This window comes from Gobio gobio (assembly GCF_949357685.1).
Source record: "Gobio gobio genome assembly, chromosome: 24".
Taxonomy (NCBI): domain Eukaryota; kingdom Metazoa; phylum Chordata; class Actinopteri; order Cypriniformes; family Gobionidae; genus Gobio; species Gobio gobio.
In genome coordinates, this window is record NC_137120.1 from 10,304,878 (window position 1) to 10,332,163 (window position 27,286).

A 27,286-nucleotide genomic window follows, 5' to 3' on the forward strand; every position below is an offset into this window, starting at 1 on the left:
TCTGGGAATGGTCATGAAAATAATGGAAATCTCTACACTGAAAGTGAGAACTTTCCATTGAGCTGCTTTCAAATATAAGGCCGTTTTTTGTCATTTAAATATTTCTGCAGTGAACATAAACATCTACAAATGTCATGGAAATTCACTAGTCAAAATGTGCAGGACCCTTATAGTGCAGACAAGACAGTGATCTATAACTGTAATTTCACTAATAATCTCTAGCTCTCCTGTAGCTCAAACAATAGAGTGTGGCATTAACAACGCCAAGGTCATGGGTTCGATTCCCATGGAAAGGAAGAACATACAAAAATGTCAAATGTGTACATTGAATGCAATTAAGTCGCAATGGATAAAAGCATCTGACAAATGTCTAATTTATTTAAAAATATATTTAAAATACCCAGCACAATTAAAAGTGTAATTTCACTCTGCAAAATATGTCATGCATTTATTGCCAATACATTTTGAAACTTTAATCACTGATTGTTCTCTACACTTTAAAACAAATTAAAGTGTAAGGATATGCTTTACCAATAAGGTTGATATTTGAAATGTGTTTTGTGTTTCTGCTTGTTTTGGATGTTCTCAACTTTACATGTAAATGAATCTGATTTCAGGCTTTGTAAACCATCAGAAATACAAAAATCTGTGTGTTCTCCAGGTGTGTTTGGTGATTCAGTGTCAGTGATGGAGGGAGATTCTGTCACTCTAAACACTGATGTTACTGAAATACATGACATACTGTGGACATTTGGAGCTGAAAAATCTATAATAGGTAAAATAAAGAAAAGGAAGCAAATCTTCTCCACATATGATGATGTTCCTGATGGGAGATTCAGAGACAGACTGAAGCTGGACGATCAAACTGGATCTCTGACCATCACAAACATCACAACTGAACATGCTGGAGTTTATCAACTAGAGATAAGTGGACTGAAACTGACAATAAAAACATTCAGAGTTTCTGTCTATGGTGAGTAGAGACGTCATTTGTCCAAACGTTCACATATTACATATTCAGATGTTCAATCATTTTATAGTTTGAGATGACAGACACATTCAGTGACCATCAACACACTAAACACTCACTCAACACAAAATATATTACACTTTCAATTCACAACAATTCACAACACTGTTCATATTCTTCTTATTCTCATGTTTTCCAGCTCATCTGCCTGTTCCTGTCATCAGCAGAGACTGTTATTTATCATCATGTTCATTGGTGTGTTCAGTGTTGAATGTGGGTCATGTGACTCTCTCCTGGTACAAAGGAAACAGTTTATTGTCCAGCATCAGTGTGTCTGATCTCAGCATCAGTCTCTCTCTACCTCTGGAGGTGGAATATCAGGATAAAAACACCTACAGCTGTGTGCTCAACAATCCCATCAGCCACCAGACCAGACGTCCCAACATCACTCAACTGTGTCACACATGTGCAGGTACGGCAGCACGGCTGATATGTGTGTTTATTTACTGAGCTGATCTCGGTCTTCTGTTGTAGATCAATCACTCACACTAATGACTGTCTCTCTTTTCATCTCCTTCAGGTCCTCCAGTCTCTCTGATAGTGTTGATCTCTGCTGCTGCTGGTGCTGGATCTCTGTTGATTGTTGCTGCAGTCTGGATCTTCTGGATCTGCAGGAAACACAGAAAAACTGATCAAGACGGCAAGTATTATTTTCTCCTTTTAAAAATATGTTCTAAATATTTTAGCCAACTAACTGATAGCCCAATTTTATGATTTAATTAAAATTATTCAAAATTTTCTTTGTCATTATAAAATAAATGTCTATTTGTATATAATGACACTGAACGTCGCTATTTACTCATCTCACTCGCACAAAACAAAAAGGTTTCTCACACTGGAAACACAAAAAAAAGAAATGTTTGTTATTAATTCAAAAACTTAAAAAAAAAAAAAAACTACATTTTATGAATATAATCCTTCATGTGTAAAGATGTGGGATGATAACTTGTGTTGAGCTCAGCCTAAATGCTGGTTAAATACAAAGAATGTAAAATACTTAACTTTTTGTTAAACATCCCATTTGGGTTTGATTTATGTGTCTCTCTAAATGTAATGATGAATATTCTTTTGGGGATTTTTGTGTGTGGAATAAGTCAAACAAAATGTTTTAATGCCGGTTTTAAAAACATTCAGTGTTACTTTGGTGTTAACTTTGAGAGCCCTAATAATTACACAGGCTGTGAAGAACCAGATCTGGTTAAGATTGAGTTTTGTGCTTTTAATGCATCTATTATAGTTCAAAGAGTTGAGACTCGTGGAGAAGAGGTCACTTACGCTGAGACGACATTCTACAAAAGAAAAACACCGAAATCGGTAAGAGAATTTATAGCTAATTTGTTGAGTCTTTTTATAATTTCAGCAGTGATTCAGATGTAGATCTGTGTGTGCTTTTGATTGTGTCTGTATAATAATGAAGCCCATTTCTACCAGATAAGAAATAAAAATCATGCTAAGGTAAATCATCATCCGAAATCAAAAATATGACTTAAAATTGTCATAAACATTTTAAAAAGTTCAAATTATAACTTAAAATGTTGAAATTATGACACAAATTTTGACTTGTGTATGTTATAATTTTGTATGTCACAATTTTGACTTTGTTTAAATGATTGTGATTTAACAGAGCATGTTTTTTTCTTATGTGGCAGTAATGGCCTTTCAAAGTATATTGAACTATCACACACAGTAAATCTCAAACACAACAGCACCATCGGATGTTTATAAAAGACTTGTTACTTTAAAAAAACGATATCACATCACATTACATTTATTATTATTAGTATATCTTGTGTTATGATTTTTTTTTACAGAAGGTTGAAGAGGAGCACCATGTGGAATATGCACCAATCAAATTCAGAAGATGATCAAACTTTAATGTTGTTCTAAATAATTTTCACTAGGAACCTCCTGCAGGTGCACTTAGGCGCAGGTGCACTTAGGGCGTGTCCGAATCCACTTTTGCTAGTTTAACGACGGAAAATGGTCGGTGCGTTAGGCATATGGTCCAAAAGGGTTGTATCAAGTCTCCTAATGAGTCATGGGTGTGTTTTGGGAGTAATGTGCAATAAACCAGTCAGACTCTCATGAGCGAACAGATGAGCGGGAGTGCTTTTTATCTATTTAAAAAACGTGGCGTGAAAATGATAACTGCATCGGGCTGAAACGCCCCTGCCGTCGCATTGCGCCGGGTATATGATATGGCCCTGAGTTTATGGTTGAGTTTTGGGATTGTGAGAATCATCAGGAAATCACACAAGACATACGGGATCATCCTAAAGTATGATAATTGAAACCAGATTAATGAAATGTTCTCCTAAAAACTTCAAAAGAATTGTACCTTAATTGCAAAACAGGGACTTTATCATGTGGCCCATTGCAGCATTTTCATGTTTGCAAAACGAAGATGCAAACTAGTGATCAAAAGGTGACAAGGTGAGGTCTCACTTATTTATTTCTGTACACAAATGTGGTTTGATCAGTTGAGTAGACATAGAGCTTGTGCATGAGAATGTTCCTACTGCTGGATGTTTGCATTTGATGCCAGTTGTAGTGTTTGTCTAAGGTGTCAATGTGTCTGTTTCTTAAATGTCATCTGTGTGAGTGTGTGTCTGAGGTGTCAATAGTGTGTTGGTGCGAGTGTGCCTGAGGTGTCAGTCTGTTTGAACAGCAAGTCGTTGCAAGGATTTTTCAATTTATGCTCACATAATTTATGCTTGATAACTTCTCTACAGGGAAGCCACTGTACTACAAAATACTAAACTCATTAGTGCTGATGTTGAACAAAAAGGACCCAAATCAAACTGTGGTATTACAGTGAAAAATGTAAATATTTATTTCTTTGTGTGCATGATGATGCTGCAGTTGAGCAGTGTTACTCTCAGGAAAAAAAAGGTACAACAGCGGTCATGTGCAGTAGCTTTTCAAAAGCTACACCTTTGTACCTTATTTACACCTTAAAAGGATCAAAAACGAAAATCCTGTCATCATTTACTCACCCTGTATGAGTTTTTTTGTAGCAGATAGAGCAACCATTGACTAATATAGTATTTTTCCCCTACTATGGTATTCAATGGTTGCTCTATCTGCTTGGTTACAAACATTCTTCTTTTGTGTTGAGCGGAACAAAAAAACTCATACAGGTTTGGAACAACTTAAAGGGTTAGTTCACCCAAAAATGAAAATTCTGTCATTAATTACTCACCCTTATGTCGTTCCAGACCTGTAAGACCTCCATTCATATTCGGAACACAAATGAAGATATTTTAGTTGAAAGCTAATGGCTGAGAAAGGCTTCAGATAGGCCTCCATTGGCATTCAGTACATTTACTCTCCCAAGACGCATAAAAGGCACTTAAAACGTTGTTACAAAGTCCATCTCACCACAGTGAATCTACAATAATTTTACGATGCGACGACAATAGTTTTTGTGCGCAAAAAAAATCAAAATAACACCTTTATCCAACTTGTTCTTCTCTTCCGTGTGTGCCTCCACGACGCACGCGCGAGAATATGACGCAGATCCGGCGTTCGGACAGATGACCCAGAAGCGATTTGTTTACAAGCAGAGGAAGACGCGCGTGTCTAAGCTGTTGGATTCTACATTGATCGTGCTTTAGGTCTCGGCGTAGTGCTCAAAATCGGACTAAAGTGTGCATTTCATGGATTCCCGAACCCTGGTGCAACATCATATTCTCGCGCATGCGTCGTGGAGGCACACACGGAAGACAAGAACAAGTTGGATAAAGGTGTTATTTTGATTTTTTTTTTCGCACAAAAACTATTGTCGTCGCATCGTAAAATTATTGTAGAGCCACTGTGGTGAGATGGACTTTGTAACAACGTTTTAAGTGCCTTTTATGGGTCTTGGGAGAGTAAATGTACTGAATGCCAATGGAGGCCTATCTGAAGCCTTTCTCAGCCATCAGCTTTCAACTAAAATATCTTCATTTGTGTTCCGAATATGAACGGAGGTCTTACGGGTCTGGAACGACATGAGGGTGAGTAATTAATGACAGAATTTTCATTTTTGGGTGAACTAACCCTTTAAGGGTGAGTAAATGATGACAAAATTTTCAGTTTTGGGTGAACTATCACTTTAAGGGTGCACATTAGTACCTAAATGGTCAAAAAAGTACCGTACCAGTGACAGCTTATACCTTTTTTCCTGGGAGTGTACTTTCTAAGCAGAACTATTCTTTATCCGTTTTTTCTTATTAAAGGTTATATTCTGTTTTCTGCCAGTGTGTGACATTTACATTTTTTATTTGTGTTTGATGGTTGTTAATAATACGTTTTCATCAGCTTTGAGGAGAAACGTACTCGATTAATAACGTAACCTCGGTTCCCTTGGATACGGAACGAGTACTGCGTGGTATGTCTTATTAATATAAAGACACAAGATGCATATGGGGAAAACTCCTTTTTCTCCAATTCTGAAGCTTTTATAAAATCATACAGTGAATTCTGCACGTCAATTGGTTCAAAAAGTTAAATAAATTGAACCAATGACGGCGTGGAACGCGCAAGGCAATGGTGAGCGAGCCCCCCGAAATGGGCAGAGACTCCCGTTTTACCATGGAAAATCGATTGGTTTCGTCGTCGCATGTAGCATGACAAATTACGCAGTACTTGTTCCGTATCTAAGGGATCCGCGGTTACGTTAGTAACCGAGTACGTTCCCTTGCGATACTACACAAGTACTGCGTCGTATGTGTTATTAATACAAGTAAGACAAGACGCATATGGGGAAAATACAATCACGCCGTGCTAGGTAAGATGACGACTAAATACAGTGAGAAGCACTAACCAAGGGCTCCAAGACACTAAGTAGAAGTCATTCACCAGGACCCCATTACTAGGACCTCTAAGGGCCTAGTTTATGAATATATGGGGCAGACAGAGGTTACTCCCAGACATAGACGAGGATATAACAAAAAACACATGAGTGCAACAGTTCATGCAGCAAGGACCTGCGATTGAAGCACAGGGACCTCTAGATTATAAAAACGAACAAATGTGGACGGTGAGGCCCAGCCAGCCGCCAGCCAGCGCAGATATCATCATTGGAAACGCAGATGACCACGCCCACGAGGAGGCCATGCCTCTCGTGGAGTGTGCTCTGACTCCCAAGGGACATTTAAGGCCCAAAGAGGAGTACACAAGAGCTATGGCATCTACTATCCATCTAGATAGTCTAGGCTTTGTGACTGGAAGACCTTTCGTGCGGCCACCAAAGCAAACAAAGAGCTGCTCCGCCTGTCGAGCGATCAATGTACGTCCTCAGGGCTCTGACAGGACAGAGAAGGTTTAACTCCTGTTCATCCTGAGATGGAGGTAGGGCGGAGAGAACTACTATCCGCGCCCTAAAGGGGGTAGATAGGATTTTTGGAACGTAACCATGTCTAGGTTTCAGGATGACCTTGGAGTCCTTGAGTCATGAGACATGAGGGGCTCACAGAGAGCGCCTGCAGTTCTCCCACACGCTTAACCGATGCCAGCGCTAGCAGCAAGGCGTTTTTTAGCGACAGGAGTCGAAGGTCAGCATTCTGAATTGGTTCAAATGGAGGGCTTTGGTGCCAGGCTGAGGGTGGGACCTGCAGTTTCAGCCAGAATTGCAAAGGACGCATGTGAAGCAACCCCATCTGCAGAGCTGGAGATGCAGAGCTCATAAGGCCTAGCATTTTCTGAAACATTCTAAGCGGTAGAAAAACCCCGGGTGTAAACATTTGCGTGAGCTGCCGAATGGCCAGAGTGCGCTCCTGCATGACTGTGGCCCTCAAAAGGGTTGAGTCTAAAATTATCCCCAGGAACGATACATGTTGGCTGGGGGATAATAAGGTGTTTGCAAAATTGACCCAAGCACTCTAAGCGGTTGAGAATAACGGATCTGTGGAATATTAGTTAATATTATCACGGGTTTCCAGGAGGAAGAAAACGGGAGGGCGCAAGGGGTGGGGACGCGTTCTGAAAAGAACGCTATCCACGAGTGCAGAAAGGCGAGACTCATACTCTCGCAGTGAGAGCAGGTTGCGTCAGCAAGCGCGGCTTCTGCGTGGGACTCGCCCAGACATTGCACGCAATCGCTGTGCCGGTCATCAACGTGCAGAGGGGCTCTGCACGTGCCACAATCGTGGCGCGACATTTGCAACAACGTTGCAGAAAATTAGCTCTTTTCTCTCAAAGCTCTTATAAAAGGATACACCGATGTGCACTCGCTCGGCTGCAGGTGGCTCGTGGGTGAAATGCTGATCCGGTGGCGATTGAGAGCGGCGATCTGATCTGGCTGCTGTAGAGTGGGCGATCAACACTGCACGTGAGCGGCGGTCTGACCGGTGAGCTGAAGAGCTGAGAGTGCTGCGGCTCCTCGAAGCGGTGGCTGCGTGGGCGCGAGCTGCTTGAGAGTAGCGAGCAGGGAGGCGGGCTGATCGACTGCACGAAGGCGCGAAGATCAGCAGCGAGTCCAGCTGCTTGCAGGTGAAGGTGACTTCAATCCGAGTTTCAACAAAGAGATGTTATCTGCGTCGCTGAAGGAGAATTAATCGTTTTGCCACGGTGAAATGGCCGCTTTTATAGCCCAAGTCTCCGCCAATTTCGGCGGGCTCGTCCACCATTGGCTTTGCGCGTTCCTCGCCGTCATTGGTTCAATTTCTTTAACTTTTTTGAACCAATCAACGTACAGTATTCACTGCGTGATTGTATAAAGGCTTCAGAATCTGAGAAAAAGGAGTTTTCCTCATTATATGCGTCTTGTCTTATTTATATTAATAAGACATACGACGCAGTACTCGTGTAGTATCGCAAGGGAACTAAATGCGGCTAACAAACAGGGCTCCTGTCCAAAGGTGAAACAAAGGTTGAAATTTAGAGAGTGAAATCAAATCATAATCAGACAGAAAATCTCACCTTAAGTCCCCTTGATAGACACAAAGTTATGAGGACTGCTCAAGATATCCGCTCCTGCTCCAGTTCCAGTAACCGCCGCCTGAGGATCAGGGAACAAAACGTGAGTGATGGGGTGAAGCTGTGTTATCCAACAAATGATACAGGCCTGTTTAAGAATCAAGCATTAGCAAAGTATGTAGTTAGTGTGGTGTTCTGGTAGATGTTAATGCTAGTGTGCTCTGAGTGGGTGGTTGTTTGCTGGTCAAGAGCCCACATGTCTGATATGATAGTCTCTGGCATGTTCTTGCCTGGACCCTCCTTCAAAGTGCATCTGAGGTACTTTTCACCTGGTGCATCGTCCAGCAAGTCACTTAAAATAACTGCACACCTCTCCTCAGGAATACATGAGGAAACACTGAAACATTGTTTGGTAATGTTTACACGCTGATAAGTTCATCTGCGATAACGACGCCACTTGAACAACTCGTTCATGACGTCACGCGAACATATGCGGTCACACAAAACCTTCTTTCAGTCAAAACCGCCGAACATTGAAAATACACGGTCAAGCCAGCCACACTTTTTTAGAATGTGCGTGTAATCGTGCACTTACAGTATTGGGTGCTGGAAGCAGTCAAAATAGATAAGAATTAAAATAGTAAACTACTAGTATAGAGCTCCGGAGTTTGACGTCACGCAGCCTTAACTCCGCCATTTTGGCAGGCAATCATGGGAGTGCTAGAGCGGCTGTAGCATTGGTATCTTTTGAATTAAAGTGTGCAGTGAACTCAAGTTCACTTGAGGGCATGGCCTACTTTCAGACTACATGAATAAACCGCGCCCTCAAGCCTGATTGACAGTTGACTGTGTTAGACATCGAAAATGCAAGTGCAAAGGGGATTGAGATTCCATTTGAATTTTGTGCAGGTTGTGGCAGGACACGGAGGAAATGAAATAGCAAATAGGTGACTTTCTATTGCTATTCCAAAATGGCAGGGTCATAACTTGTAAGACATTGGAAATGCAATTGCAAACAGACTTTGCTTTTCCATTTGAAATTTGGCAGTCATTGGGCCTCATTCATGAAATACGAGCAGAACGAATTTGTGTGTAAATCGTTTGTAAAGCCACTCTGACGTAAATTTTCGGATTCACGAAAATGTTCGTATTTTCAAAATGTTAGTTGGTACGAAATAAATGTACACTTGCTCCCTACCACGTGTAAATGGTGCGTAAAACATTTGAATGTTCTAATTTAGGCAAACTGACGACATTACATTTTGATGCATTATATACCATAATAATATTTAAAGAGTTGATTTGCCACGTCGTTGTTTTTTTGTGTGTTTTTTTACTGTTCAACGTTGGGTAGGCAGCGCTCCTCACTGTCACTTTTTACCCGTCCATCCAATCACAGTGGAGGAAGGGGCGGGACAAAAACTACACCGACCAATCATCCCACTTGTACACCGACTGAACAATAATGAAGTTAATACTGCTTTTTATTGCATTTTTTATATTCAGTAATATTTTTCAAAATTAGATACTAGTACCACATTACTGCCATGGATATTCTGTATCATATTCATAGCAATCAAAGTATCTCAGATGGAAAAACGCTGCCCTTGCAAAGCGCTCTCAAGCGCAACCAGCTGGCCATTTTCAGGAGAGCACCAGGCGTTTTTTAGCTGGCTAAAAATGCTTTGATGGACACATGATAATTTAAAGGGGTGGTAAACCATGATTTCACTATTCTAACTTTAGCTAGCGTGTAATGTTGCTGCTTGAGCATAAACAACATCTGCAAAGTTACAACGTTCAAAGTTTAAAGCAAAGGGAGATATTTGCTTTTAAAGAAATCAGTTTCTAAGAACTACAGCAAACGGCCAGTAGGCGACTACACACATTCCTCCAGGGCTTGCTGACATCACCAGGCCCAATATTTACATAAACCCCTCCTCCGAGAATATTAAATAAGGGGGGGTGAGGCCATTTTGTATCGCGGCGCTGTTGTGGTATAAGTTAGTTAGGCTGGAGTGTTGTTGCCGCGATGCCGAGGAAACGCTGTTATTTTCATCCGGATTGCAGGTTTGGGGTACTTGCTCTGCTCAGCCTTCATAGGGACGGGGGTGCGTTGCAGAGCGTTTAACATACAGCATGTTATATGCACGTGTGTTTGAGTCAGCGTGGAATCAGGCGCGCGAAGGGCTCCTGCAGCACATCTGAGGAAAACATCCACCGTCTTCGCGATTTCAATGCCAGATTTGCACAACGTCAGCTGCGTGAAAAAACACTGCCGGTGCGTGGATGCTCGACGCGCGCACTGCACATTTCACGGAGGACAACACAAACTTCCACAAACTTCGCGAGTTCAATACAGGATATGCACAACGGCTTGTCCTGAAAGCTGGATTTACAAACAGAAGCTGTTCACGGGCCACAACCTGTAAGTCTGATTTATATTTCATCGATGTGTTTTCCTGTAATAGGTTGTAGCAAGGAAGTAAACAGATGACAGCGCTGTTCTGCAACAGTCTGTTAAATGCTCATTCATACTTAACGTTATCCGACGAACTCCTAACGTTACAAACACTAACGTTAAAATCTCAACAGCGAACCTGGCATTAGTGTAAATGATTCTTTGATTAGAGCTTTTATGTATTGTTTATCTACAGGCATGCTAAACATGGTTCTGTGTGTGATTTGGCTAACTTACTAGTTAAAGCCAGTGCTTAGTGTTTGTTTTGGGTTAGTTCTTGCGACAGATATTTGGCTATAATCGTTCTAAAAATACAAAAGTTAAAGTGCCATTCAGTAGCGATCACTATAGATCCGCAGTCTTTACTCTTGAGGACTGAACAGGTTCTGCTCGATCATCTTCACTCAAATGTTCTGGGTCTGATTCGGGCTCAGATTGGTATGGTTTTATTGACGCCGTTGTTTCACTGACCAAAGCACAGCCTCCGGTAAGGGAAGGGGCGTGACGTCTCCGACATACGTGCACTAGGCGTTTAGCGAATCACAACACACTGGGCCAGCTAACCAATCAGAGCCCACTGCGTATTTTTGAGGGACTGGCTTCATACAACCCGGAAAGCATCAGACCGTTTTACAAGGAGGGACAGAGCAGTGTAGAATAAAGGTCAAATATATGAAAAATAATGCAATTTTTCTAAAAACGAAGCATGAACACATGTTACAGTGCACCCCACAAACACAGTCAAGCCTTCAAAAGAATGTGTTTTACCACCCCTTTAATATGTATTGCAAGGCATATGGTCAATTAGCATTTATGCAATATACTGGAGCCAAACCTGAGAAAGAAGTCCACGAGATTCCACAGCGTTCCTGCACACGTAATTTGCAGTTGTAACTCATGGGTTGGGATTATGCTAATTATGAATGAGCGTGCACGTGCGTCCTATGTTTGGAATTCATTAATATACACACGTTTAACTACCAAGTCCATGGTATACGAAGCGTTTGTGAATCTGGAGGAGAGGGTTTTGGTAAAGGTCCATTTTACGCACAAATTACTCAGAATTTGCTCATATATTTACGAACATTTCATGAATGAGGCCCATTGTGTGTTCACGTAAACGAAAATGCAAACGGCAATGCACGATTAGCAATTTTGTTTGGATTATGTCACATTTTATGCGTGATATCCTTTCATAAATAACTATAAAAAGGCAAAATGGCAAATTATCTATAGTGGTCCTCTGCATCCATCTACTGGTTATAGCGGTAAATTCATGTCATTTTCTTGTTAAAAGGGTGGGTGTTTTTTCATCAGGTGACAGATTATATTATAGCTCATATACTGTTAAGAATAAAGTTTTAATTTATAACTTTTAATTTATTTAAATAATTAAATAATTGACTGGTATTGAAATTTTGGAATCCTGACACAATTACTCTGTGAGCGAGGAGAGTTTCAGCTGATCCTCATCTCTCCATCATTACCTACCTTTTAGTGTCCCTTTCAATGGATTACGTGGCGAGTTATCACAAGCTATCATCCACCTGTGAGAAAATACAGTTTGACAGTAAATGTTTGGAAGATTGATGTTTCAGTTACACAAACAAAAATACAGAATTGGAATTGTGTTTTTCCCTGTAGTTTGTATAGAGGATTTAATTTCCTAAATATTTAACACACTGTCTTAAACTGCATCAAATGGTCATATTTTGTACAGAAATATAAACTTGAAGTATTTTGATTTCAATATCACATCTAAAATGCTTAAAATGTTGTATTGGTGTGTTCTAATAAGACACTTTGCACTTTGTGTTTATTTGAGTGTTATTAGTGTTTTTGAATTTTTTGACATTGTCTCACCAGTGAATATCTATTTCTGCAGTGTTAAAAATAAAAAAATGACTATTCACAGTTTACATATATGTTACAGCCTACAATAAAAATGTATTACAATTATATAATAATAAGAATATATTTAATACCACTGTTCTTTTAAAGTATTTTTTTACACAGAAAATCAGCTGTATGTAATATTTACATTCTGTGCTGCTGGTGGTGTATAGATCCCGCGGCGACGGTAGTGAATCACAGCCGAAGTTAGAGCTACAGCCACCAGCAGAAGAACACCAACAACTATTCCTGCAACAGCACCTGAAGACAGACCTGAACCTGGAACAGCTGAAGACAGACAGTCAATATTACTAGAGAGTAGTGATGTCACAAGTACAGGTACTTCGGTACCAAGTCGGTACTGATATTTAAAAAATGTGACGATACCAGCATTTCTGTAGTACAGGTAGTACGTTACCGACTCTAGAGTATATTCGGTACCCGCAGCTGCGTTCAGTCGCTTCCGTGTTTATCTAAGCGCAGGGCTCCAGACTGAAGCTGAATATGTACTAGTGTCTGTGAATATTAAACTGCAAAATACTATTTAAATATTACTCCTGCATGTTCTGTGTCTCTGTGTGAATGACGGTTTCATTTGCAGCTCGCGCACACACACACACACACACACGTGACACCCGCTGTTTTTAGCCTCTGCCGTGTCACTATATGAGGACATACGCATAAACCATCACTTCATGAGAATTTACCGTTTCATTTGAGAAAATCATGAACACAGACACTCAAAGGTCTTCATGGCAACCTGTCAAAATAAAAGTTCGGTTTAACGTGAAGAAATTATAATGATTATCATCATAAATAATAAACTCATTGAATTTAATTATATTTTTTTAAAATAGTAAAAAATAAAAAATTTGCTGTGGTACCGAAATTGTTACCGAGAACCGTAACATTTTTATGGTGTTGGTACCGACTACTGGAATTTTGGTATTGTGACATATCCCTACTAGAGAGAGAATAACAATACGTCCAATATTTACCAATATTTTTGACTGATATTTACACCTTTCTACTTTGTTCATCAGTTATTTCTCTGATAAATGGCACCATCTATTGTTTCAGCAACAGCAGCTAAAACAGCATCACAGCACTGTGAGCTCAACATGAATGATGTATTTTAGGTATTTCTCATGAAAATAACATTAGTCAAAGTGTTATGGAGTCAAAGCTCACTTTTTTAAACAGTCCACTACCCAACACTTATTGGGATGATTTAAAATATTGAACTGTTCTTTAAATTCCTCAAAGGAAAATGCATTAAATAACTGAATGATATACTCACCACTGACAGCAACACTGAATCTCTTCACTCTGGTGATGCTGAAGCTGCTGTTGATGATCATCCTCTGTAGTTTATAAACTCCAGAGTCTGTGTTTCTGGTGTCTGTGATGGTCAGAGATCCAGTCTGATGATCCAGCTTCAGTCTGCCTCTGAATCTCTCTTTACACTGATCATCTGTACAGATCTGACTCTGATCTCCAGTGATTTCAGCGATGAGAATGTCATTAAAATACCACGTCATTGAATCATTTGGGTTTTTCATTTCACCAGGATCAAAAGAGACAGATTCTCCCTCCATCACTGACTTTGTCTTCACTTCATCTCGTTCAGCAGCAGAATCACCTGAAACACAAACCAACAGATGCTGGAGGATGTTTTTGTGGAAAACAAACAAATACTCCACAACATGAAAAAGTCAGTTCGGGCCTTTCGATCTGAAAAGAAACATTTATGCATCTGAGCTCAACTGGAGCTTCTCAAGAAAAAGCTTGGCAATAAATGATTTAGTTTTAAATCAAAAGGAACTGTTCAATGGTGTAAAGCAAGATAATTCTACAAACTGCACAGTAAAGAGAGTATCTATGTACTGTGAGTGAATTAATATACAGGTTAAGAAAATCACAAAACACATTAACAATGTGCTTTTAAACTGAATTAAAGCAATAAATCACCTTGGAAGATAACACTGAAGATCTTTTCACTGTCTCTGCTGTTGATGATCTTCAGTTTATATTCCCCAGAGTTTGTGTTTGTGATGTTTGTGATGGTCAGAGATCCAGTCTGATAATCCAGCTTCAGTCTGTCTCTGAATCTCTCAGTACCTTCATTATTACACTGAACATCTGTACAGATAAAACTGAGATCTCCACTGATTTGAGCGATGCGATCGCCACTGAAATACCATTTAATATCTTCTTGTTGGTTTGTTTGAACACCAGCGTATAAAGTGACCGAATCTCCCTCCATCACTGACACTTCAACTGATCCAACACCGGAAACACCTGAAGAAAAAAACAAACAAAAGGATATAATAGTGCTGTGAAAATGTTGTTGTTGTTTTTTGTTGCTACAGATCATGAAGATTGTAAGTAGAGAAATCTGTAATATTTTTACCCCCTTTCCATATACATATTATAGATTTGCATATAATTTAATTTAATTTAATTTAATTCAACATTTTCCTAGTCTCATAATGAACATTACATAAATGAATAGTAGCCTACCCATAAAAATATGTCAGAAAATTTTGCTTTAAAGGGATAGTTCACCCAAAAATTATTTACACACCATGATTTACTCACCCTCAAGTCATCCTAGGTGTATATGACATTCTTCTTTCAGACAAACACAATCAGAGTTATATTAAAAATGTCCTGACTCTTCCAAGCTTTATAATGGCAGTGAATGGCTGTTTCTGTTTTGAAGTCCATAAAAGTGCATCTGTCCATCATAAAAGATATCCACACAGCTCCGGGGGGTTAATATAGGCCTTCTGAAGTGAAGTATTTGTGTAAGAAAAATATCTATATTTAAAACTTTATGAAGTAAAATATCTAGCTTCTGACAGATGGCCGTACGCATCGATTTACGGCGAAAGAGTAACCCTTGACTCAACTCATTGATGAACATGGAAGTGCAGAGGATAGAGCAAAACAAAACACAGGTCACATATTAGAAGTCTAAAATTAAAATTTTTAAAGCGAAATGCTGGAGGGTTTCGATATAAGAGAAGAGGGGCTTGAGCTTGTTGCCCAGTCCTATTTGTTTGAACCGCGAGAGGCGTGAAATATGGCGATACTCCTACATTGCATCAGGGGTTGGTTATTCTTTTCACGCAAATCAACTTGCATACGGTCGTTTGCCGGAAGCTAGATATTTTACTTTATAACGTGCCGGAAGCTAAATATTTTACTTTATAACGTGTTAAATATGGGGGGTTTTTTTACACAAACGCATCGCTTTGCTTCAGAAGGATTTTATTAACCCCACGGAGCCGTGTGGAGCACTGTTGATAGACAGATGCACTTTTATGGACTTCTAAACAGAAACAGCCATTCACGGCCGCTATAAAGCTTGGAAGAGCCAGGACATTTTTAATATAACTCTGATTGCATTCGTCTGAAAGAAGAATGGCATATACACCTAGGATGACTTGAGGGTGAGTAAATCATGGGCTAATTTACATTTTTGGGTGAACTAACCCTTTAATTTAGTGCCTTTTCTACAAAATAGTCTTCGCCGTAAATAACATGTTTAGATTACATTACGATTATTCATTTAGCAAAAGCTCACATTACATTCAAGCTTTATATACACTCACTTAAAGAAATATTAGGAACACCATACTAATACTATGTTGGACCCCGTTTCGCCTTCAGAATTGCCTTAATTCTACGTGGCATTGATTCAACAAGGTGCTGAAAGCATTCTTTAGAAATGTTGGCCCATATTGATAGGATAGCATCTTGCAGTTGATGGAGATTTGTCCAGGGCACGAAGCTCCCGTTCCACCACATCCCAAAGATGCTCTATTGGGTTGAGATCTGGTGACTGTGGGGGCCGTTTTAGTACAGTGAACTCATTGTCATTTTCAAGAAACCAATTTGAAATGATTCGAGCTTTGTGACATGGTGCATTATCCTGCTGGAAGTAGCCATCAGAGGATGGGTACATGGTGGTCATAAAGGGATGGACATGGTCAGAAACAATGCTCAGGTAGGCCCGTGGCATTTAAACGATGCCCAATCGGCACTAAGGGGCCTAAAGTGTGCCGAGAATACATCCCCCACACCATTACACCACCACCACCAGCCTGCACAGTGGTAACAAGGCATGATGGATCCATGTTCTCATTCTGTTTACGCCAAATTCTGACTCTACCATCTGAATGTCTCAACAGAAATCGAGACTCATCAGACCAGGCAACATTTTTCCAGTCTTCAACTGTCCAGTTTTGGTGAGCTTGTGCAAATTGTAGCCTCTTTTTCCTATTTTTAGTGGAGATGAGTGGTACCCGGTGGGGTCTTCTGCTGTTGTAGCCCATCCACCTCAAGGTTGTGCGTGTTGTGGCTTCACAAATGCTTTGCTGCATACCTCGGTTGTAAAGAGTGGTTATTTCAGTCAAAGTTGCTCTTCTATCAGCTTGAATGAGTCGGCACATTCTCCTCTGACCTCTAGCATCAACAAGGCATTTTCGCCCACAGGACTGCCGCATACTGGATGTTTTTCCCTTTTCACACCATTCTTTGTAAACCCTAGAAATGGTTGTGCGTGAAAATCCCAGTAACTGAGCAGATTGTGAAATACTCAGACCGGCCCGTCTGGCACCAACAACCATGCCACGCTCAAAATTGCTTAAATCACCTTTCTTTCCCATTCTGACATTCAGTTTGGAGTTCAGGAGATTGTCTTGACCAGGACCACACCCCTAAATGCATTGAAGCAACTGCCATGTGATTGGTTGATTAGATAATTGCATTAATGAGATTGAACAGGTGTTCCTAATAATCCTTTAGGTGAGTGTATATATATATTGTAGGTTAACGAGCGAGGGACATGGGAGGAGCGAGTGAGATCGGTGTGCGTGATTGAGAATGAGCATCACCTGCGAGGCACACCTGTCTCGAGTCCTCTCATGAGGGAGCACAGAGGCATATAAGGACGAGCGACACCAGTGAAGGACAAGAGAGGACCAGGGGCCTATACCATGAAGCCAGTTTAGCTGGCTAGCCAGATATGTTTAAGCTTAGTTTGTGCTAATCCTGGGTTTTGGGTACCATTAAAATGGTTTGGCTTTTAGCAGTGTTCATCTCCTTAGTAACTTACGCTCCACGGCTAACCTGCTCCAGGGCAGGTTATGTTCTGGATAAGAGATCAAACTGAAATTGGACCAATCAGCTGTGAGCAAAGTGACACACCTCTGATGCAATAAAGTCACTCCCCCTGTTTCTACTCCAAATTACAGGTCACTACATAGCAAATGGCTATTAAAGACTAAAGCGTCTGGCTTTTAACAATGCTTATTTATAATAATAATAATTTTGAATGATTTAGATTTCATTTATGTAATTATTATACCCATAATCAATTACACATATATCATTTTGGTTAATCAATCATTAATAGGCACTTAGTTGAAATTAATATAAAAAGCCTATACAAAGGTCAGACAAATAAGCTTTAAAATCAATAAATAAAGCTATACAAATTACTACATGCAAGCTTAAATGTTCAATTCTCTATATATCAACTAAACTAACTTCATAACTTTTACTTGCATTGACGTAGTGAATATTTTCTTTAAGTTGTACTCCTTTATAGACAGCTCTTTTCTTCTTGCTGTGTAAATTTGTTTAAATTCTTAATATTTTTCAATCATGTAATATTCTGCAGAAGAGAGAAGTGAATCTCGCTGCTTCTCTCGCGAGAAGTGAATCTCAGTTTCACTGATCCACAGCCTGTGATTGGCTGTTCACTACTGATGTCACAGCTAAACTCCTAAACTCAGGATCAAAGCCTGAGTTGACAGAGAAAGATGATGATCAGCATCATGGGACCAACAAAGCCTGAATAGATTGGTTTGGTTTTGTCAACTCTAAACTAATCCTGTAACCCTGAGTTTGTTAAACTACCATCATGGTACAGGCCCCAGGCCTGGATTTTAAGTTGTGTTTTGTTTGTTTGTTTATGTATGTGTGCGGCAGTCGTCCGTGAGGGGCTGCCGCTTTCACTTTCATTTTGTGTTCATTTATTTGATTATGTTGTTAAACGTTCGCCGGTTCCCGCCTCCTTCTACCCTTATCTACAAGCTCCTTTACATGTAGGATTTGTGGGCACAGCAGACACAAATTAATCTTCCAGATGGTTCGTTCAAATATAATTCCACACATAAAACCCAACTCAACACTCCAGACCCCAAATCAACAATAAAAGACATAGGCTCCACTCATTCTACGCCAACTAACAAACAGCTAAGTACTTTACGGGGTTGCAAGCTTTGGGCCCCACCAAGATAATGTCAGAGGTTGTTTGATCCCCAAGACAAAGATCCTAAAAAGATCTTCTTCTCAACAACCATTGCATGAACTCTGAGTGACACAGAGGTGAATCCAAAAGAAGACTCAGAGACTGTTTTACATATAAACTGCATCAAATCATTAAAAAAGGATGATAGCCAGACTTACAATCAAACATCCTTCTACTGCATAATTCTATATCATGTCTATAACCAATACACGTGACCATTATGCTTAGACTAACTCACAATTCATGTAATTGTTGTAACTATTGAATGGTTGATTGAAAGTGTGCCTTGCTTGGTATCAGTGTGATCGTATGCTCATAATTCAGAAGATGGCTTGACTGAAATCTGTGTAAAATGTATCATATTCTAATAATAACAATCATGTCTAACTGTACTCTCTGATTAGAGCGGGAAACTAAGAGACCAAAGATAACGCATAATGTATGGTAAGAGGTGGAGAAAGAGTCACCTCTGAACCAAAGACGATACCTAATTGGTTGGAACTCATCCAGAAGGATGGGCAGATACCCGAGTTTAAAATCTCAGAACACAAACAAAGAGGCAGTTCAAGAATAAGTTCAGTCAAGCAAGTCAAGTCAAAGTTCAGAGTCGAGACAACAAGAACCAGAGACAAAAGAAGACGACGATGAGTTAGAAACAGACGATCAGACGATCGACACAGACAAAGATCCGAGAAAATGGGTTAACAATTTCTTTCAAGCCTTCCATACTCTCGTCTCACTCACTTTTTCTTTACTCAGTTTATTTTCTTTCCGTCGAGTCTTGTGTTCCAAGTTAAGTTTTGCCGTAAAGTTTCGGTCAATGTTTCTACAGCAAAGCCCGCTTCAACTTCAAACTTCATCCACGAGACTTTCCATCCATCCGCCAACACACCACGTGATTGGCTTCCCAAGACGCCGATCAAAGACACAACAAGACTGTCAGCGAATCAAAGAACCTGGGAAACCCCTCTCCAGCCAGGACCAAGGGAATCCCCATTCAGAGAAGATACAGAAACGCAAGTAACACCTCCAGATTCGAACTGAACTGGTGCATTGATATAAAACGTAATAACCCCGCTTAAGAAATGATAGGAGGGTTAAATTAATGATTGATGGTTATTTCAGGTCAGGGGTTGTAAATGCATATATTGCTAGAAACTTTTAGGCATTTCTCATGCAAATAACATTAGTCAAAGTGTTATGGAGTCAAAGCTCACTTTTTTAAACAGTCCACTACCCAACACTTATTGGGATGATTTAAAATATTGAACTGTTCTTTAAATTCCTGAAAGGAAAATGCATTAAATAACTGAATGATATACTCACCATTGACAGCAACACTGAATCTCTTCACTCTGCTGATGCTGAAGCTGCTGTTGATGATCATCATCTGTAGTTTATAAACTCCAGAGTCTGTGTTTCTGGTGTCTGTGATGGTCAGAGATCCAGTCTGATGATCCAGCTTCAGTCTGCCTCTGAATCTCTCTTTACACTGATCATCTGTACAGATCTGACTCTGATCTCCAGTGATTTCAGCGATGCGAATGACCTTAAAATACCACGTCATTGAATAATTTGGGTTTTTCATTTCACCAGGATCTAAAGTGACAGAGTCTCCCTCCAACACTTCATCTCGTTCAGAAGCAGAAACACCTGAAACACAAACCAACAGATGCTGGAGGATGTTTTTGTGGAAAACAAACAAATACTCCACAACATGAAAAAGTCAGTTCTGGCCTTTTGATCTGAAAAGAAACATTTATGCACAGTTCGTCACACAAATCCTCATTTAAACAGCCGTTGATCACAGAAGGTGTGATTAAATGTTGTCGACTCCATCTGAGCTCGACTGGAGCTTCTCAAGAAATAAATGATTTAGTTTTAAATCAAAAGGAACTGTTCAATGGTGTAAAGTGAGATAATTCTACAAACTGCACAGTAAAAAGAGTATCTATGTACTGTAAATGAATTAATATAGAGGTTAAAGGGTTACTTCAGCGATTTAGCATTTAGCAAGGCTTTGTATCAGTAGAAACCAGGTAGTATATTCAAATTATGGTACTTTCCCCCCTCATGTCCCCCTGAGACGAGAGAATCATGCATTTTATTAAAAACAAAAATATTTTTTGGCCAGAGGCTAGAGACTACAGCCTGCGCTAGTTCCGCATGTTTTCTACCCGTGGTGGGATCTCGCTCACAGAATGTAAATGCGCATAGCTGCTCGGATCGGGCATTCATAACGGAGCGGTGCGGAGCAAAGTGAGTGTTTCAACTTTTCAATGAATTCCTATGAAAGTTTAGCTTCCATAGGCATGATCTGATAACGCGCCAGACTGGACACTTTCCGTGAATGACTGCCACGCTTACCTCAGCTCTTCGCTCTCGTGATGAATGAAATCTGACTCCTGCTGCGTTTGTGCCTTGACTTTCGTTCGGCTCACTCACACTTTATTGAAAAGACACGTTCAGTTTTTAATTGTAGTGTACTGTCTGTTCTCTAACTATGAAAATCAAAATGACGGTGGGGCGGTGCCACGGTGGGCAAGTGATAACCAATAGCCGTGGCTTTGGAAGTGGCCTCGTTGGGCAGCGAAGCAAGTGCATTCTGGGAGTTGTTGTCTTTCATCCACATGAGACAAAAATATTCAACGTGACAATTTTCTGTCTTTTCTCAGTCTAGAAGGCACCAAATTCAAAAATAATTTCACATTTCTACTACATAAATGACCCAGATTAAATAACATTAAACATTCATCTTCCCAGTGCTGAAGTATCCCTTTAACAAAATAACAAAAATAAAAATCACAAAACACATTAACAATGTGCTTATAATCGGCATTAAAGAATTATTCACCTTGGAAGATAACACTGAAGATCTTTTCACTGTCTCTGCTGTTGATGATCTTCAGTTTATATTCCCCAGAGTCTGTGTTTGTGATGTTTGTGATGGTCAGAGATCCAGTCTGATGATCCAGCTTCAGTCTGTCTCTGAATCTCTCAGTACCTTCATTATTACACTGAACATCTGTACAGATATAACTGAGATCTCCACTGATTTGAGCGATGCGATCGCCACTGAAATACCATTTAATATCTTCTTGTTGGTTTGTTTGAACACCAGTGTATAAAGTGACCGAATCTCCCTCCATCACTGACACTTCAACTGATCCAACACCGGAAACACCTGAAGAAAAAAACAAACAAAAGGATATAATAGTGCTGTGAAAATATATATATTTTTCTTCTACAGATCATGAAAATTGTGAGTAGAGAAGATGATCTTATACAAAATAAACCACATCCCAGCATATCATTTAATTTAATTAAACATCTTCCTAGTCTCATAATGAATATTGCTTAAATTAATAGTAGCCTACCCATAAAATGTCAGAAAATTGAGCTTTAAAGGGATAGTTTTACCCAAAAATGACGAACACGGTAGCGCAGAGGATAGAGTAAAACAACTATCAAAACAACCGAGGGTGTCAAAGGCGTGGGCAGAGGGGACCACAACTTCGGATTCCAGACTCAATAGAAAGCTTTTGCAACATTGTAGGGCCTACCACCGTTCAAAAGTCTTGGGTTGGTAAGAATTTATTTTTATTTTATTTTTATGGGGGGAGGGGGGTGTAACTTAAAAGAAATGAATACATTTGTTCAGCAAGGATGCATTAAATTGATCAAGTGACAGCATAGACATTTATAATGTTGCAAACCCTTTTAACACTCCAGCTTGTGATTCTTATTAAGTGAGGGTTTTTTTTTTTTTTTTTATGCTTTACATAACTCAAGTCTCTGAGATCTTGGCACCTTGCACTACTGGAGACTCCAGGTAGGTTGCAGTTCTGGAAAATGTTGACTCTGGAGACTAAAGGGTTCCTGATGGTTTCATACTTAATTCTTCATATTAATTATTTTGCAGTTAACATGTGTCTTTTCTTCGCCACCTGTTTTTGACAAACGCACAAGAGAAAACGTATCTCAACCCCGTCGCACACTGTTTCCAGGAAACATGTCAACCCGGAAACCGCAGCAAAACGTTGCGCACCAGCGTATAACGGCCGCAAAGGAAACCTTCTGAAAACCTAAAATGAAGAATGGGACACTTTACGGTCTCGTGGACTTAACAGACACGCGCGCGCGACAGACATACGTCCACAAGACCGAAAGTGCATAAGTGTGCCATTTTGGATTCAGCCCACAAAGTGTCATTTAAATGTCTTACCAAGCAGGAGCGAAACATACAGCGTGGGGAAAATCCGGAACATAGTTTTCTCCAGACAATAAAGAAAATAATCAAGATAGTGTGGAATATTACGATCTAAAGTGAAAGCGAAAGTAAAATGAAAGTAAAAGTCCGCTGTCAAAAACAACAACAAAAACACAACACGGCTTGTTTCATTTTTGCTAGCATGTGACGTTCGACATCGAAGCTCTGGAACATGGTTGTAAACAACATCCGATAGAGACAGAGCGTATTTGGCCACGCCCACACCGGAGGGAAAACAATTGAACGCTCTCCATTGAATTTGCATTGCGTGAGGCTGCATCCTTGTCATTTCGGACTTATAACAAAAAACAGGACAATGTGTAAAAGCTGATATGTGACAAAGTGCACAGAAAACAAGCTAAAAAAACACAGAAATAAGTTTTTATAAGCTGTCGACCCAAAAATACGAGCGTTCAAGGAGACAAAAGTGGTCAGTTAAAGCAAGTAGGGCTCGCAGCAGCCTGCAGTGGATATCCAACTCCGCCCACATCCAAGTGTGACGTCAGAAATCCCGCCCTGCAGCTAATTTTATTGGTTACAGTGACGGGTAGGTTTAGAGATCAGTGTTTGGTGTAGGCAATCAGTACTTAATTCGTTACAGTGACGGGTAGGTTTAGGGAAAAGAGTTTGGTGTAGGCAATCAGTACTTAATTCGTTACAGCGATGGGTAGGTTTAGGGATCAGTGTTTGTTGTAGAGGCAGTCTCTACTGTGATTGATATGACCAATAAAATCGTAAAAATCGGCTGCAGGGCGGCAATGGCCTGGCCTCTGACGTCACACTTGGATGTGGGCCGGGTTGGACATCCACCGCAGGCTGCAGCGAGCCCCTTCTCAGTTAAAGGGATAACTGCAGTAAAACGTGACGCTTCAGCAGGAAGAATGGGTACATTTTGGGATCCTGTCACTAGTATGTCTCAGTGTGCCTATGTGTGCTGTAAATATGTTGTCACTGTTAAGTAAAATATCCAAATGTCAGGTTTATATATGATATCCTGTCGCTGATTGCGTTCCCCTGTTATGTAGTGTGTGTAGTTCTCAGTGTAATTAACGTGTCACGCTCTGTCTCAATGGCACTTTTTTGTCCTTAAACGCTCGTTTTTTGGGTCAACAGGTTATAAAAAGTTTTGTTTAGCTTGTGTGCTGTACACTTTGTCACATATCCGGTTTTAGAAATTGTTCTGTATTTTGTTATAAGTCCGAATTTTTGTTATAATTTCTCAAGAGCAATTTTTGAAGAGGACACAAAAAATACAGCCAAAATCGTACTTTTAAGGATGTACCACAAAAAATATATAAATATTTCGTACTTATTTGGTGTTTTGGTGTACTGAAAAATGATTTAATGTCCGTTTTTCTTTTCTCTGTCATTTTATCTGACTAACAACACAAAGCGATAGTTGTTTAAATACGATTAAGGTTCACCATGCAGTCATATTAAATTATCTTGCATCCTCCACATAGTATTTATATGATATTCTGCCTCATCGACTCGTCTCCGGCGTGTTGACTCCGATTGTTCGAATATTACAATTAAATAATACTTAAATCGATATGTCATCCTCAATAAACCCGTCTCCAGCGTGTTGCCTCCGATCATTTGAATATTGCACTTTAATAATTATTTAATCAACATCATCCTCAGTAAACCCGTCTCCAGCATGTTGCCCCCGGTCCCTCGAATATTCTGATCTATTATGACCTCTGAGCTGTAAAGCTGCCAGAATAATAATAATAATACGCTGTTTGTTAATTGGCCAGAGGAGAACTGGCACCCCGACTGAGCCTGGTTTCTCCCAAGGTTTATTTTTCTCCATTAGGTCACCTAATGGGGTTTTGGTTTCCTTGCCACTGTTGCCTCTGGCTTGGCGTGCTCAGTTGGGGACACTAAATTTTTCAACTAAACATCGAAATAAATCTAATTAATAAACTAAATTAACCATTTAAACTAAATTACTGATCTAATTATTGATCTAAAGCCCACACTGTCACTGTATGATAATTGAAATGAACTGATGACATCAGCGTTTTTTCCAGAATGGCTATACAGCTGAATAAAATTATGCTGCATTATTTTCCTGTTTAACACTGTAAAGCTGCTTTGAAACAATCTACATTGTTAAAAGCGCTATATAAATAAAGTTGACTTGACTTGACTATTCAGATATTTAGATATTCAACTGCAGCAAGCCCTCTGATCTGCCACTTATTATCATATTGAGCAAAACCCTACACAGATCTGACAGAAATTAAGGCCGTGCGCATATAATTTTGGATTAGAATTAGCGGCAATTTTTTTGAATTTGGGGGCGGGTTGCTTGAATTTTGGGTTCATTAGCCTATTATTCGTAATGAAAAACACAACAACAAAACAATACAATGACACACTCCCTTAAATAGGCGCTTTTACATTTCAATTTGAAACCAAATCTTCGATCATCTTGTCTGTCAGCTGTTCCCTTTCGAGAGGTCTCTCATATTGCGTTATGAGAAAACTCCTTTTCTCGAGAATATGAAGCAAAACTTTTATTCATTCAAGTGTCCATGTAAAACGCAGTGCCACTGCACGGCAAAACAACAGAGCGAGGTGCGCGCTGATTGGCCGTGCTGCGGCAACTGAAGGAACCTATTGCGAGGCGGCTGAGAGAGCGAGCCAATAAGGGTCACTAGAAAAACCAGCAGAAAAGGGTCTACTAATTTGCATATTGAGGCTATAAAAGACCCTGTCGAGCCATAGAAATCAGATTTTATCTCCTTCAGCGACACCATCGCTGACCTCCGGAATACAGCACCGCCATCAACAAGCAACCAGCGGAACCTTGCAGCCCTGAGGACGTCGGATTCCTTCCCGGACTCCGCCTTCACATCTGCCGTTCCAACTACGCCATCCGGCGATATATCCTTTTATTCAGTGTTGTGTTGCCGCCCACCACAGTGCACGCCACCAAGCATAAGCACTATCCCCTCAGTGTTACAAGCACAAAGCACACGGGCCACCGGGTCCCCGCCATTAGGCCAGGGGAATGGTCCCTACACCCACAATCGATTCAGTTGATCTGGAGCATCTGCGGAAAAGCGGAAGTAGACCTCTTCGCCTCAGAAGACAATGCTCAATGCCCAATATTTTTCTCCAAACGCAGGGATGCACTGGCCCACGTGTGGCCCAGAATCCCTCTTTATGCCTTTCCCCCGATCGCGATGCTGCCACAGGCCATCAAAAAGATCAGAGAGACACGTTCCACAGTGCTTTTAATAGCCCCACCATGGAGAAACCGGATTTGGTTCTCCGAGCTGACTCAGCTGTCAGACACAGCCCCATGGCCTATTCCGCTGAGGAAGGACCTCCTCACGCAGGCGAAAGGGAAGATCTGACATCCCAGTCCCGAACTATGGGCCCTCCATGTATGGCCCATCAACGGATACCCGGGAACCTCTCTGAAAGAGTGCTGAATACTATTTCTGAAGCTAGAGCCCCCGCTACCAGGCGGCTTTATGCTCTGAAATGGTCAGTATTTTCTAACTGGTGTGCAGCACGAAACCTAGACACACATTCATGCGACGTGACGGAAGTTCTCTCTTTCCTCCAAGAGGACACGGGTCGTACACGCTCAAAGTGTATGTTGCCGCCCTAGCAGCTTATCACGCTCATGTGGCGGGACAATCACTAGGGAAAAGTGAGCTTATTGTACGCTTTCTTAAAGGGGCCAGGAGAATGAACCCGCCTCTCTCCCCATCAGTTCCTATATGGGACCTTGCCACAGTATTAGAGGCTATGAAGGGTCCCCCCTTCGAACCTCTTCAGTCTGCGAGCATAAAGCACCTGTCACTCAAAACCGCATTTCTTCTGGCACTAGCCTCCGTTAAGCGGGTGGGTGATCTATACGCACTCTCTGTGAGTGCTTCCTGTCTTGAGTTTGGGCCTAACAACTCCAAAGTAGTCCTTAAACCAAGACATGGGTACGTACCTAAAGTGCTTTCCACTCCCTTCAGAGCACAGGTCATTTCATTAATGGCCTTGCCGAATCGCAGGGAGAAAAAGACGCTAGCCTGCTCTGCCCAGTCAGAGCATTGAGAATATACATAGAGCGCTCCGCCCCCTTCAGGCAGTCAGATCAGCTCTTTATTTGCTTCGGTGGCCGCACTAAAGGCTGTGCTGTCACGAAGCAAAGACTGTCACACTGGATAGTGGACGCTATCTCATTGGCTTATAAGTCTAAAGATCTTGTTTGCCCTATAGGCATCAAAGCCCATTCCACTAGAGGCATGGCCTCGTCATGGGCATGGTCATGTGGCTTTTCAATGGAAGATATCTGTGCGGCGGCAGGCTGGGCCTCTCCATCCACTTTTATTAGATTCTATAATTTGGATGTTCCTGCTTTACAAGTGGGAGTTCTCTCCATCTAGGCTC

At 40.6% G+C, this 27,286-nt stretch overlaps 1 protein-coding gene across 3 annotated transcripts; it reads right to left on the bottom strand.

Moving 5' to 3' along the window:
- Positions 1-347: 347 nt before the first annotated feature.
- Positions 348-23,361, bottom strand: LOC307120417 (cell adhesion molecule CEACAM3-like). Of its 3 annotated transcripts, XM_079807444.1 has the most exons (9): positions 22,835-23,361; positions 21,464-21,793; positions 19,936-20,262; positions 14,256-14,585; positions 13,585-13,926; positions 12,433-12,572; positions 11,883-11,938; positions 7,934-8,012; positions 348-1,638 (listed from the first exon to the last, which is right to left on the bottom strand). In XM_079807444.1, the coding sequence occupies exons 1-7, from the start codon at positions 23,166-23,168 to the stop codon at positions 11,921-11,923; spliced, it is 1,821 nt and encodes a 606-aa protein (XP_079663570.1). In that variant the 5' UTR covers positions 23,169-23,361; the 3' UTR covers positions 348-1,638; positions 7,934-8,012; positions 11,883-11,920. The 3 variants fall into 3 exon arrangements, with proteins under 3 accessions (XP_079663570.1, XP_079663569.1, XP_079663571.1); XM_079807443.1 differs by lacking the exons at positions 348-1,638; positions 7,934-8,012; positions 11,883-11,938 and having other exon boundaries at positions 12,284-12,572; XM_079807445.1 differs by lacking the exons at positions 348-1,638; positions 7,934-8,012; positions 11,883-11,938; positions 12,433-12,572 and adding an exon at positions 12,952-13,044.
- Between the last annotated feature and the right edge of the window lie 3,925 nt (positions 23,362-27,286).